The 14,407-nt window shown below is 43.2% G+C and overlaps 1 protein-coding gene across 12 annotated transcripts in view; it reads right to left on the reverse strand.

Moving 5' to 3' along the window:
• TNIK (TRAF2 and NCK interacting kinase) overlaps nt 1-14,407 on the reverse strand; it is a 469,288-nt gene that overhangs the window by 116,326 nt on the left and 338,555 nt on the right. For all 12 annotated transcript variants that reach the window (XM_023737917.1, XM_023737914.1, XM_023737916.1 and 9 more), the window contains 2 exons: nt 6,836-6,890; nt 4,761-4,839 (listed from right to left, as the gene is read on the reverse strand). In XM_023737917.1, coding sequence (XP_023593685.1) covers nt 4,761-4,839; nt 6,836-6,890 — 134 coding nt within the window. The remainder of the gene's footprint in view (nt 1-4,760; nt 4,840-6,835; nt 6,891-14,407) is intronic.

The raw sequence follows: 14,407 nt of genomic DNA on the forward strand, positions 1-14,407 counted from the left end.
TCCGTCACTTACTGTGTGACTTTGGGCAAATTGCTTAACTTCTCTGTGCCTGTTTCCTGTAAATGGGGATATTACTAGTACTTTTTAAAAAAGATTGTTATGACGATTAAATGAGTTAATTTATGTAAAGCACTTAGTACTGGTACATCACAAATGGTATTTACATGTTTGCTGTTATTATTATTATTATTACTATTACTATGATGACAAAGTCCCAGCAACCTCTGACCATTAGCAGGCTTAAAGCATGCAGCTTTAGGGCTGAAGAGCAGAAATTTGAGGTTGTTTTCCCCACTTCTGTTTAACTGAGTAAGTATAGCATTCTCTAAGAGAACTAGTTCACGTACATTGGGGCTAGAAAGGATACTAGGAAGAGTTAGCAGGGCTGTTATCTCCAAGGAGACTGAAAAAAAAGGTTCATTAAAAAAAAGGATGTGTAGCAGTTTTTGTTTTGATTTCAATAAAGCTCAAAGTTACACTACTACTAGCAAATTAAGTCGAGTTTAAGTATTTTCTGACACTTGCATTGTATTATATTATTAAGAACAAAAAAAAGAGCTTTGTCATTTCTTGAAACAAAAGTGCCTCAGACATACAGAAAAATGAAGTCCTGACGCATGTTACAACATGGATGAACCCTGAAAGCATGATGCTGAGTGAAATTAGTCACAAAAGGACAAATATTATATAATGTTACTTACACGAAATAAGCAAATATATAGAAACCAAAGATTATTAGTGGTTACCAGGGGTGGGAGGGAGGGAAGAATGGGGAGTTTTTGTTTAGGGGGCATTGAGTTTATGTTAATGGTGGAATAATTTGGAAAAGGACCGCAATAATGGCTGCACAACATGAATAATGTAATAAATGTCACTGAATTGTACATGCAGAAATTCTTGAATTGGGGAAAAAAAGTAATAATAAAAAAAAATAAGTGCTTGACAACCCAGTGAGAATCAGAACGGGTGCTTCATAAAATAACATAAAACAACAGGGCGATTATAAGCCTTAGAGTAGAAGCAGGATGCCAGCATTCCAGGCTGGCTCCACCAGTGATGAGCTGTGGCTCTAGATAAGCCGCTTCATCTTACCAGGCCTCATAGTCTTCATCTGGAACTCAAGTGGTTGGGACCAGGGATATTATATCTCTTTCTAGTTACAAGTAGTTATAATTTTTCTAATGATTTCATTTGAGCGCTGCCTTGCCTGTGTAGACACTTCAAATTTAGAGAGCACGTGAAAAGAACACAATTGACTCTCTTCTGGCAGAAATGAGATCAGCCCCATCCTTCTCCAGAAACTAGGATGGAAGCCACAGCACTATGAGGCAGGTGAGCATGTTGGGAACAGGAGGGAATCTTTTGAAAGTGATGGCTAACCCACTGAGTTTAATCCAACCTCACAAGAGGAGGAAATGGGAGTCTCAGCCCTACTGTTCATTTGCTGGTGGTGACATGGAGACAGGGTGAGAATGGAAGTTACTGAGCTCCTTGGTTTCCTCTGATTAATCTGAGGTTAATATCCTCCCAGAGACCTCATTATTACTAACTTTTATTTTTGGTGGAAATATAAATAACAAAACATACACTCATGCAATATTTTCTACAAGTAGAGTTCAATGACATTGGTTACATTCTTCACATTGTGTCTCCATTCTTGCTCTCTCCCAGTGTTGTTTCACCACCGTTGACTTAGATTCTCTGTCCCCTAAGCTTCTCCACTCTGTTTTAGAGCTACTGGTGTCAATTTGATCTCATATATGTAATTCGTAAAAGAGCGCACTACTCAAGGCTAACATTCTTTATTAGTCGAACTAACTGCTGTTTAGTTTAAAGATGACTTCACGGGATAGTTTGGGTTCAGAGCTTTAAGGGGTTTCCCCCAGTCCCAATGTAGACCTCATTATTCAATGGCTGAGCTGCCTGAGCACTGCAACCTCATGACCTCCTCACTGCTAAGGCCACTCCTCACTGCACTGCTAGTGGCGGTAGTTTCCGTCCTTTCCCTAATTGCCTTTATTTCCTTAATTTTAAGGCACAAGAAAAAAAATACCCACACTAAGAGACTAGGATGGCTTATTCCAGGAGCCCTAGTGGCACAGTGGTTAAGTGCTTGGCTGCTAACTGAAAGGTCGACAGCTCAAACCCACCAACTGCTCCGCAGGAGAAAGATGTGGCAGTCTGTTCCCGTAAAGATTATAGCCTTGGAAACCCTATGGGGCAGTTCTACTCTGTCCTGGAATTGACTCAACGGCAATGGGTTTACGGCTCATCGTTTTCCACGTTAGCCTTGAACTTAAAAGACAGAGTGGTGCAACAGAACGAATATGGGTTATGAACTTGGGAAACAAAAAGACTGTAAGGACTTGTGCAAGGGGCACAGCCCCCTCTGCTAATGTGTTGATGTATACACTGAGAACAGGGTACTTTATACGCTGAGAATAGTGCACTTGGCCTGCTAACTTATCTTAGCAGAGAACAGCTTACAATAAAAGAACATTTTGGAGTTTTTTTTTGGTTTGTTTTGGTTTTTGGTGGGATGCAGGGAGCTGTGGTAACCAGGGTTTAGATGAAGCAGGCACGTGTGAGCACCAAGTGACACCTGGCTTCTGAGTTGGGGAAGGGTGACGACTGGGGCAGATGGATGGTCTCTTGCCCCATTTAAAGGAGGCAGGAGCTATTCAGCAGAGTCGGTATTGCTAACCCTTTTCAAGAAAAGCCAGAAATCTAAATGTAATGCTCAATCGCCAGAAATTTAAATGTTGGCAATGAATACAGATATTTTTAAAATACTGTATAAGGACACACAGTAAGCAAAACACATGTGTGAATGGCCCGTTTGTCCTTGTCTGTAGAAACGTTCAAAGCATCTGCCCAGCAGCAGAGAAGGGAGAGGAGGAAAAGGAAGGCAGGGACCAGGGTAAATAGAGCCTCTTGTATACAGCAGGCCCCACCAGGAGGCCTGGCATGAAGGACGAGCAGAAAGGTAACAGAGGACTTTGGGTGTTACTGATGCTGCCCAGGTTGAGAGCTGAGCTAAACTCATCTCCCCAGGAGTATGTTCCAGGGAGAAGGGAGGCAGCAGAGGCTTTGGGCGCTCCATTGATCACATGCTGCCCTGACGCCCAATGGGAGGCTATTGCTGGGGAGAGAGTGAATCCCACAGTGATGCTCTGGAGAGAGAAGGAGGGGCAGGGAATGCTTCTCCTTGTTACCAATAGCAACTCTTATTCTCTCCCCTCACAGGCCTGGCAATTCGAAGGCTGTCATCTCTTTTCAGGCTGTCTCCTTCCCTCTCTCTGTGCAGTATGCCTTTCTCTTCTTTCACCGGGGCTGCTATGGCATCATTGTTGTTGTTGCTGTCAGCCGCCATCAAGTTGGCACCCTGGTCACAGCGACCCCACGCACAACAGAGTGGAATGCTGCCTGGTCCTGAGCCATCCCCACGATCGGTGGAGGACTGGACTGTTGGGATCCATAGGGTTTTCACTGTCTGAGTTTTGGAAGTAGATTTCCAGGCTTTTCTTCCTAGTCTGTCTTAGTCTGGAAGTTCTGCTGAAACCTGTCCAGCATCATTGCAACACGCAAGCCTGCACTGACAAAAGGCTGGCAGCTGCACGAGGTGCGCTGCAAGAGAATGGAACCCGGGTCTCCCGCGTGGAAAGCGAGAATTCTACCACCGAACCACCACTGCCTCTATGTCTTTACCAGATGACTAGTACTCATAAAGACTTTCTGTAAGGTGAGGGGTCAACCTGTGGGTGGGTGGGAGTACAAGGGGTGCCAGTTAAGGGACTGACCAGGAAATTGTATAAAAAGGGGCAAAAGGGTCATGTCCTTTCATGGCCTAACTGCCCAAAATCTGTGCCTAAAAAAAGGAGAGGTCACAAGTGGTTCAGGAACTGCCCGCAGTGCAAGGGGGCCCAGAAGTTCAAGATTACATCAGGAAGATACATCATTTCCATATGGAGAAAGGCGGGAGCAATGAATTTTTGTTATGGAATCGTAAGATACAAAGATCCTCATACAGTAAACCAAAAAAAGCAAAAGTCTAATGTTGGGCCCAACCTGTAGCACTCTGTTTCCCAAACTTGGCCAGTCATACACCTCAAACACAATTTTTGCCACACCCTCATACCACCCATATTAATGTTTATTTAGTATTTTTCTTTAAATTAAGTCACTGCTTTATATGAGTAAGCTTATTAAAAGGAAAGGCTGTATCACAGCCAAAAGTAAAAATCTTGTTATCACCTGTCATAAAAAGAAAGCAAGAGTAAAAACAAAATTATAAATGTTCCTCAACAGAGCAGCTGATGTTATTTTCATACTACCAGGTGTGTGTGCACACATGCATGTATACATGTGTGTACATCTCATTTAAGGAAGAGAAGTCAGCCAATCTAGCACGCTGACTCCCTGAACTATGACCCTCTTGGATAAGAGGTTCTGTGCTGCCAGGAAAGGTATTAGTGGGGCTTATATCTTAAACAGCTTCCATGTTATTACTCGGGCTCCACAACCCATTTTCACCACAGCTTCTTACCTCGTAGGTGTGAGGATAAAGACTTGCTGTGCAGATAGTAGGTATTCAATGTGTACTTTAAAGTGAATGATAAGACATAGAAAATTATCCAACAAGTCTTTAGGTCTATATTAGTCTAATTCTGTGAGTACGACCTAAAGACTTGAGCTCATAAAAAGGAAAATCATAGGAAATCCCACCCTTAGAGCCGCAAAACACTGAAGACTGAACTCACCACTTCTTAGACTTCAGGCGAGGTGCTGGGTTCCGGGGGATGAGGAAGAGGGCTCTCATGGGGTGCATGTCACAGAGAGCTGGAAGAGACCAAAACAGGGGCTAGCTTGGGTTAGGAGACCAAGGCCGTCCTGCTGTGCAGACAGAACTGCCAAGATGCCTCCCCGAGTCCAACCATGAGCCGGGAGCAGCAGTTGGAACATCGGAACGCTTCCATTTGGTACACATTTAAAAGTGCTGATGTCTAATTACAGGAGTCACATAAAATGGAACGATTCAAATCGATAACTAGTTAAAATTTCTAGTGAATATATCTTCACTTAATACTTAAGGAAACTAATTTAAAAGACTGACCAATAGTTATCCTTGCTGAGATTCAAAGTAAATAACACCAGGATGGCAATTATAATGGAGATGGCGAGCTATTTTCAATGAGTCAAAACCTAAGTCACAATATAAGACATATTTGATAATTCATGCTCTAGTTCTTATAAACTGAAGGCTCACCCAAACACAATGTTGCTATGTAGATTTTTAGAGTCTAAAGCACTAGAACAGAATGCCATTCTCTCTGCATTTCCAGATATCAGGAATTTTGCAGATTCCATGATTGGAGGATTTTTGGCTTGCTGGCACCAGGAAGAGTATAAGATTAAGTCAAATACAGCAGAGCGGAAAAGCAAACTTGTAAAAAGATCTCAACTTGTAAACATTGCATTATTGCCTACAGAGAAAGCACTCGTACCTTATTTTAGTCAAAATAATTCATTAGTTTACTTTTCAAACATCTGAGAGTATTTTTTCTTTGTACCTAGAATAAGAATATATCCTCCCTAAAAGCCAAAGGATTTGGTGGGTAGAATTTTATTTTTAGCCCAGTCTATCACTCATCAAGAATGATAATACGGCTTTAAAACTGTAGCATGTTATTTTTCTGATTCACAAATGCCTATTAGCATTGTGGACGAGAGGAATTTTGCCAACAAATACTCAAATCAATCATGCTACAGATGAATCCTACCAATTCTAGACTGAGAAATAACACGACTATAATATCTTGAAGGTAAGAAGTCATATGTACATAGTAAACTGTCATGCAAACCAGGGGTCTGTTTTAGTCTGGATCCTCTGGGAAACAAGCTCCAAGGTGGGACTAGACACGTAAAGATTTTATTGGGGGAAATTCCCACATGAAAGGAAAGGCCCAGGGAAGGCTGGGAGAGCTGTCACGCTGTAATGTAAGTCTGACTCTGAGTGAAGGAGAGAGGGAGAGAGGGTTGGTGGAAGCGCTCTAGATAGTCCTGAAGTTTAATGAAAGTTTGGCAGAGTTGTAGGATTCCTTGGGTCAAAGTGGCCTGTGAAGGAGTCATGTGTCTTCCCGGAAAGGGTCTGCCTTAGTATCCCTGCCACTGTCACTGCCTGGAGTGGCCCTTAGGAGGTACATCTGGGGGTCCTCCCAGCAGCTGGCCCATGGTCATTATGATTCCTATACCAGAAATCTGTGAGGTATGTTCTCAGAGCTACCACAGCGCAGGTAGAGACATACTGTAGGGCTAGTACTCCAGATCTCAAGGAACTGGAAAGCTTCTCAATCTTGCCAGAGCCCTGGCCATTCTGCCTTAAATATCAGCAGGGAAATCTAAAAATTCAAACAGCAGTAATTTAATACGAGTGATGGCAATTATGTACAAGGGTTTGCACAACCCAGGCTCTGAACATTGGCTCTGGATTTTCCTAAACTGGAGTGATCTTTGTGGGCTGGCACTGGTTTTGTTAGGCAAAGAGGCGCTCAAGAATAAACTACACATTGAATCTGTAAAAATAAACAAGACTTTCCAAAGTTTGCTTTCCTGTCTTTCTTTTTTCCTCATAAAAAGAAGATCCTCACACCACTCCCAGATGAATGAATTCCTGGTTGATTTAAGGTGACTCTGCTTTCTAAGCATGCTAGCCAGAATCCGTGCAGGGCTCAGTATAGCAGAAATAAAGCTACTGCAGCTCCTGGCCAGGAACCTCCAGTACCTACCGGGCAGACCAGCAACAGATTTCACCCCGGAGGAAGCGAGCCATACTTACGGGGAGCACCTTCTGCCATCTCAATGGCGGTGATTCCCAGAGACCACAAGTCACTCTGAAAAAGAAGGAAGGCACAGACACATGCATAAATCCAATCAACAAAGAACAACTTGGCTAAACCTGGTAATGGCTTTTGAACTGCCTGTGGGAAAGCCCTTCAGCTGTTTGTAGACAAGCCTATTTCCCCCACTTAGCTTAAAAGCAGGAGCTGCCTTATTCACTTTTCATTGACAACACCCTTCACAGCGCCTGACACATGGCAAGTTTTCAATACATGTATGAAGAAAGAATATAAGGTATTTTTAGCTAGTCACTAAAATATATCTATCAATTGGACCACATGAAATTACTGCAATTCTAGTGTTTGTTTTTCTTCTTACACCTTTATTTAGGTATAATTGTCATATAATAAACTGCACACATTTTAGAGTAAGTCATTTGATAACGTCTGACATATTTAAACACCCATGAAAACATCACCACAATCAAGACAGTAGACATAACCATCACCCTAAAAGATCCCATTTGGCCATTTGTAGTCCCTGCCTCCTGTCCCTTCCTGTTCCCACACTCACCCTCGTTCCCAGGCAACCATCGATCTACTTTCTGTCACTATGCATTAGTTTGCATTTTCTAAATTTATGTAAATGGAATCATATAATATGGGGTCTTTTGTGTCTGGCTTCTTTCACTTAGCATAATGTTTTTGAGTCAACCCATGTTGTAGCATTTATCAGTACATCATTTCTTTTTTACTGCTGAGTAGTATTTCATTATATGGATATACCACAGATGAATTATCAGTTCACTTGTTGATGGACATTTGGGTTGTTATCAGTTTGGGTTATCATGAATAAAGCTGCTGAAACATTCTGGTGCAAGTCTTTATGCAGGCATACTTTTATTTCTTTTGAGTAAATACCTAGCAGTAGAATGGGTCCTAGTGGAATGGATCATATAGTAGGCATATGTTTATATTCAACTGTTTTGTTTTTTTTTTAAATTGTACTTTAGGTGAAGGTTTACAGAACAAATATTTTCTCATTAAACAGTCAGTACACATATTGTTTCATGACATTGGTTAACAACCTCACGACGTGTCTACATGCTCCCTTCTCAGCCTTGGAGGACCTCTTCTTTTTTTTCTAGTGAAAATATACATAGCCAAAGATACACCATTTCAAAAATTTCTACATGCACAGTTCAGTGGCATTGATCACATTCTTCCAGTTGTGCTGCTATTCTCACTTAAGATGAAGGTTTACAGAACAAAATAGTTTCTCATTAAACAGTTAGTACACATATTGCCCTATGACAACAGTTAAGAACCCCACTACATGTCAACACTGTCCTTACTCAACCTTGGGTTCTGTCACCAGCTTTCCTGTCCCCTTCTGCCTTCTAGTCCTTGGCCCTGGACTGCTGTCCCTCATTAGTTCCCTTTTGTTTTATGGGGCTGTCCAATCCCTGGCTGAACGGTGAACCTTGGGAGTGACTTCACCACTGAGCTAAAAGGGTGTCCGGGGGCCATACTCTCGGGGGTTTCTCCAGTCTCTGTCAGGCCAGTAAATCTGGTCTTTTTTTTCTGTGTTAGAATTTTGTTCTACATCTTTCTCCAGCTCTGTCCAGAACCCAGTCAGAGCAGTCAGTGGTGGTAGCCGGGCACCACCTAGCTGTACTGGGCTCAGTCTGATAGAGGCCTTGGTAGCTGTGGTCCATTAGTCCTTTGGACTAATCTTTTCCTTGTATATATTCAACTGTTTTTAATGTACAGAAACAGCAATTTCATATGGTTTAACCTAATAAAATGAGGACAAGGAGTTTTGGTTTTTTTTAAATGGTGCTCACTAGTGTATCTCCCATGCCTGGAACAGAGCTGAACACAGTGGTAGGTGCTCAATGTATTCGCTGAATGAATGTAAAAATATCTTCTATCATCTAAGCACACTAATATGTGAAACAGAGACCTGTATACCCCGATATTCTTTCTTATGTTCAGACTTTTACACTCTGTTCAGAATTTTCTAGGCTAATGCTTCTAGCTCTACCCATTCAATCTCTATCTCTAACAATATGCTTCTCCCACACTCTGTGTCTACAGCTTGCTGTTGTTGTTGCTAGGTGCTGTGGAGTTGATTCCGACTCATAGTGATCCTACATATTGGTGGTCTCTACTGCATAAAATACAGTTGCTGTGGAGTCATCTCAACTCCTAGCAACCCCATTTGTGTCACAGTAGAACTGTGCTCCATAGGGTTTTCAATGGTTGATTTTTTAGAAGTAGATCACCAGACCTTTGTTCTGAGGTGCCTCTAGGTAGACTTGAACCTGCAAGCACTCGGTTAGCAGCCAAGTGCACTGTTTGCACCATGCAGGGACTCCAAAATAGTGCTTTGGAGGGGGAAAATCAAGAGATGGGAAAACCAGGTTAGGAAACCCTGAGAAGATGCTTGCTGCTTCCCAGAAGATTGGTAAGAAAACAATGTGAAATTTGGTTCAATGGCCTACAGTCCTCATAAACTCTCAACATGCTTCCATTTTAAACACCTCGTGCATTCGGAACATTATTCCAAAGCCTCACTTGTAATCTCTCAGATTAGAGAGACCAAAGTTAAATTTTCTTGGTATTCTCTTCGAACATGTCAAGGCCACAACAAAAGGAGATATAACTGAAAGGGAACTATGGAATCCATGCTGAGCCATTCCCAAGAACTAAATTTCTCAATGTCCTGTGTATGACATCGAGGCAGAGTCCCGCACAACTTCAAGGGGGTCTTCGGGGGAGCTGCGGTGGGGTGGGGTGGGTGCAGCCTCTTTTCTAAAGTGCAATCTACCTTAAAGAAGGTAGCTGGGGCACCCACTTAACTCCGCACTAGGGCCAAGAGAGATTCTTTAATTCGTGGGCCCTCAACATGTTCACATAAATATTATAGGATCTCAGTTTAAATGGGAATAATAGCGCACCTTTATACCACTATCCTCAGAGTCCAAATGACTTCTCTCATATAACACAACTTAAGAAGGCAGCTCTTGTCGTTTCTCTTTGTTATATTTCAAGATACATTCAAAGGTTCTTATATAAAAAACAAAACAAAACATACTCAAGATCTCCATAGTCCAGCAAGTGACTGAGGCCACTTCGGGAGCTAATGGGAACGGCCAGCCCACTTCTTACAGGTTGGCTAAGGAGGAATCACTGGTGAAGCTGAAAACGCAGCTCCCTTGTGCCTGGGGTTTTATGGCTGACCGACAGAGACATTCATTTGGGAACATGATAAAAACACTGACTCACTCACTGTGCAGGAGGCAAGAACAGGAAATACAGCTAGAAGAGGCTGGAAATGGCAGGTTGGCTCAAAGGTCCCTGTGCTATTTTGATGACGCTCCTGCGTCTCCAGGCCTTGGATGTACTGCCCCAGTATCCCTAGGAATTGAGTGTTTCTATACTGTGAAAATAGGTGCAAGTATGAAGGTGGTGCTCAGGCTCTACACCCCTAACTGCCTCAGCAGGATCAATTTTTTTTAAATAATATTTTATTGTGTTTTTCAATAAAGGATTACACAACAGTTTAGGTTCCCACTCAACAATTTCTATACAAGTTGTTCAGTGACATTGGTTATATTCTTTTGGCACCAGGGTAAGAAAAGATCCAGGGCAGGCCTCTCAGATGGGAGATGTAAATGTTCAAAAAACCCAGGCATGCTTCTGCCGCTGGGTCTTTGCTCTGGCTCTTCCCTCTCCCTGCAGCTCTGACCCCAGACACGTGCTGGCTAACTCCCTCAGCTCTGTAATGTCTTTGCTCAGATTCTATGTTCTCAATGGAGATGACTGCAGCCTCTCCCCAGCACTCCCAATCTTCCTTCTGCTTTCTTACTTTTGTTCCCCCAGAGAACTTATCAGCTTCTAACATACTATATAATTTACTCATCACTAATTTACTCTGTTTTGTGTGTGTGTGTTTTTTTGTCCTCCTCCTGCTCCTACTCCCAACCCGCAAGATAGAATATAAGGTCCACAGGGCAGAGATCTTTGTTTTGTTAACTGGTGTATTCTGAGTATCTAGAACAGTGCCTGGCCCTTAATAAATATTCTTTGAATAAATAAGCAAATGAAAGGTATGTGAGAGAAAGGAGCAAAACCTAATGTCCAAGGGTTGGTAGAGTCCTTGCAATTATCAAGGACCCTTCATTTAACAGACAAGGGAAGTAACTTGCCCAAGATCACTGAGCAACTCAGCACCAGGTCTTAATAGCAGCTGGGTCTCCTGCCTCCCAGGCCAAACAAACAAACAAACAAAAAAACCCAAACCCTTTGCTGTTAAGTCATTCCAACTCATAGAGACCCTACAGGACACAGTAGAACTGGCCCATAGGGTTTCCACGGAGCAGCTGGTGGATTCGAGTTGCCAATCTTTTGATTAGCAGCCTGAGCTCTTAACCACTGTGCCACCAGGGCTCTGCCCTCCTAGGCCAGTTTTCTTTTTTAATTGTCATCACAATATAAGGACTTGAGTATTCACCCTTTTTTTTTTCTTGTTGTTGTAGTTGGGTGCCATCGAGTCCATTCTGACTCATAGCGACCCCATGTGTCAGAGTAGAACTGCTTCATAGGGTTTTCTTAGCCATAATCCTTACGGAAGCAGATCGCCACGTCTTTCCCCATGGAGCCGCTAGGTGGGTTCAAACTGCCCAGTTTTGGTTAGCAGCTGAGCGCTTAACCATTGCACCACCAGGGCACAAAAAATAATTACAAAAGGTTCTTACTTAGCCTACAGATAATTGAAGGTGTTGGCAATTGAATGAAGGTACTCATATTCAGTGAGGCACCCAAAATCCCGTGCTAGGAAACTGGCCTCATCTTCCTTGAGGCAGCATGTACTGATAGAAAGAAAACAGGCTTAAGTCAGGCAGACCTGGATTCAAATTCAGGTTCTTAATTTAGCTACATGCAAGACATTGCTCTAAGCCTTAGCTTTCTCAGTTGCAAAATGGAGGTAACTGGGATAGGTGTGCATGCAGGTATGCTGCCGAGCACAAACCTGGCACACAGTGGGGCTCCAAGGTGTTAATTTCCTCCTCCTCTGCTGCTGATGATACTGCCCTTGCCTGCCCAATTTAGGCTTCTATGATTTCTTTCCAAACGGTTGTGGTACACTTTTTATTGGCTAACCCAGCAAGCATTCTCAATTGTCCTTTCTCTCGCTGCCTCCATTTCAGAGTACAGAAAAGCTAAACACTTGCTTATCCAGACTCCCTGGAAGCTAGGAATGACACTTAGGGGTGTGACATAGTTTTGAGCAGTAAGACATAGTAAACATCTTCTGGGAGATTCTGGGAGAGCTTTTGCTTTTCCTGAAATAAAGGGCAAGTACAGCTTGTGTGCAGCCCTGCTGGGGCAGTGGTTAAGAGCTCGGCTGCTAACCAGAAGGTCGGCAGTTCGAAACCACCAGTCGCTCCTTGGAAACCCCATGGGGAAGTTCTACTCTGTCCTATAGGTGTGCTATGAGTCGGAATCGATTCGACGGCAACGGGTTTGGTTTTTTTGGACAGCTCGTGTCTTGCCAACTCTTTCCCACTTATTAGGGCCTTGAATGAAGGCATGATGTCTGCAGCTACAGTATCCATCTTGCAACATGAGGCTATAAGCATCTTGCAACCATGAGGCAATGATGAAAGAGCAGATAGGTGAAGGAGCCTGGGTTTTTGAAGACATCAACAAGCTACCACACCAGTGGACTGCCTGCCTCCAGACTTCTGGTGACATAAGAAAAATAAATGCAGCCAAAAGCATTCCTAAGTGGTGATGATAAGTATACAGCAATTTTCTGAATAAGTGTATTTTGATAGAAGGAAAACGGGGAGGACTTTTTATTAGGTGATTCTTGATTAATCCCACAGGAAATAGAACTGGCCAGTGAAGAGAGATGCTTCCTTCTTTACTACATAGCATCTCAGGGCCTCTCTTGGGCAGCCTTCCCCCAAACCACCCCCTTCAAACCAAAGATCACAACATCCATCCCAACTACTTGTGCATCCTTTGCCAAGAAACATGTCCAGGGCAGAGACTGTGTCTTCTTTAAGCCTGCCTTTGATATCATCATTAAAGTCATTTTTTGTGGTATTCTCTGGTTTTCCAAAAGGCACATTTATATTCCTGGCCATATAGACCCAAAACTGCTTGTAAGCTACACTTAACTGCCCATGCTAGAAAGCAATAAATGTCCTTGACAGGCCTTGTTTAAGTCTTTGGATACGTTAGCAAGTCCCAAAGAGACTTCAGAACTGAAATACGGGAGAAAATGCTCCAATTACAACTGGCAAGACAGATCACAGGAGATGAGAAAGGGAAGAGGGAAGAACAAGATGAGGACAGTGAGGGAGAGATAAGTTTCCTCCATGGCCACGGTGTGACTCATTCTGGCAGGAGCTGGGTAATTCATTATTCCAGAGGTGCTGTGCAGCCTGGCCTGTGGCATGATTAATAGCCCAGTCCTGTGTGCATTACAAACAGAACAGAGACAAATTCTAGTGCCTCTAGGAGGCATAGGCAAGCACACGGCTGCTGGCTGGTGGGGGGCCAGCTGGCACCCAGGCAACTTGAACAGAATGAGAGAGTACTCCTTCTGGGGCTGTGCTGCCACGTAAGAAAAGCATCACTCTCAGATGGCTGAACAACCCCACAAGGAAAGAGAGACAGTGTGACACAGGAAAAGGACCTCGGTGTGCCCAGTGTGGCAGAAAGCATTCACACGGGGCAGCCAGACAGGTCTAGGTCTGACTATCCGTTCTGACACAACAGCTAGCTCAGGCCACTTCACTCGTCTGAGCCCATTTCTTCACTTGTAACTAGAGAAGAGAATGCTTATCTTGAGGAGTTGTTATTAGAATTCAGTAAGATAATGTATGCAATCTGCCTAGTGCAATGAGGGTACACAGTAGGTATTTATTTAGGACCAGTTATCCTCAACTATCAGTTCAAGTAGTAAACCTGAACTAGGTAAGGTGGCAATGAGTTCTAGTACTTATTGGTTTTCAAAGAAATCACTGGGATGGAGAAGACATAAAGAGGAAGCTTACAGGAAGCTAACAGGAGGAGGCATGTCCTCCTTCCTTTTCCGGCCTTGCAGTCTAGGCTCCCTCTGGCTATCCCTACTGGCAAAGCCTAATAAGAAGCCAGATGTTGCTGTCCCTGGTGCGTCATTTCTGGCTCATGGCGGTCCCACGTGTCCAGAGTAGAACTGCTCCATAGGGTTTTCAAGGCTGTGACCTTTCAGAAGCAGATCGCCACACCTGTCTTCCGAGGCACCTCTAGGTAGGTTTGGGGGTTAGCAGAGTCCTAACCCCATCATCCCAAAGCAGAGGAGAGGAAGGTGGTCTGGAGTTGAGAGACAAAGCTTCATAACTGGCACAAGTGGCACAGTGGATTCCACCAAGTTTCAAAGACCAGAAGACTGTCTTTTGTTAGATAACTTATTCATGGTTAGTTTATTCTCTTTTCAGAAAGATTCAGTTGGAAAAAGAAAATTATATTTATAGTGTGTGGTCTCTAAGGAATGCACCTTAATCTCGAGG

The sequence above is a fragment of the Trichechus manatus genome, unplaced genomic scaffold (assembly GCF_000243295.1).
Source record: "Trichechus manatus latirostris isolate Lorelei unplaced genomic scaffold, TriManLat1.0 scaffold00110, whole genome shotgun sequence".
NCBI lineage: Eukaryota > Metazoa > Chordata > Mammalia > Sirenia > Trichechidae > Trichechus > Trichechus manatus.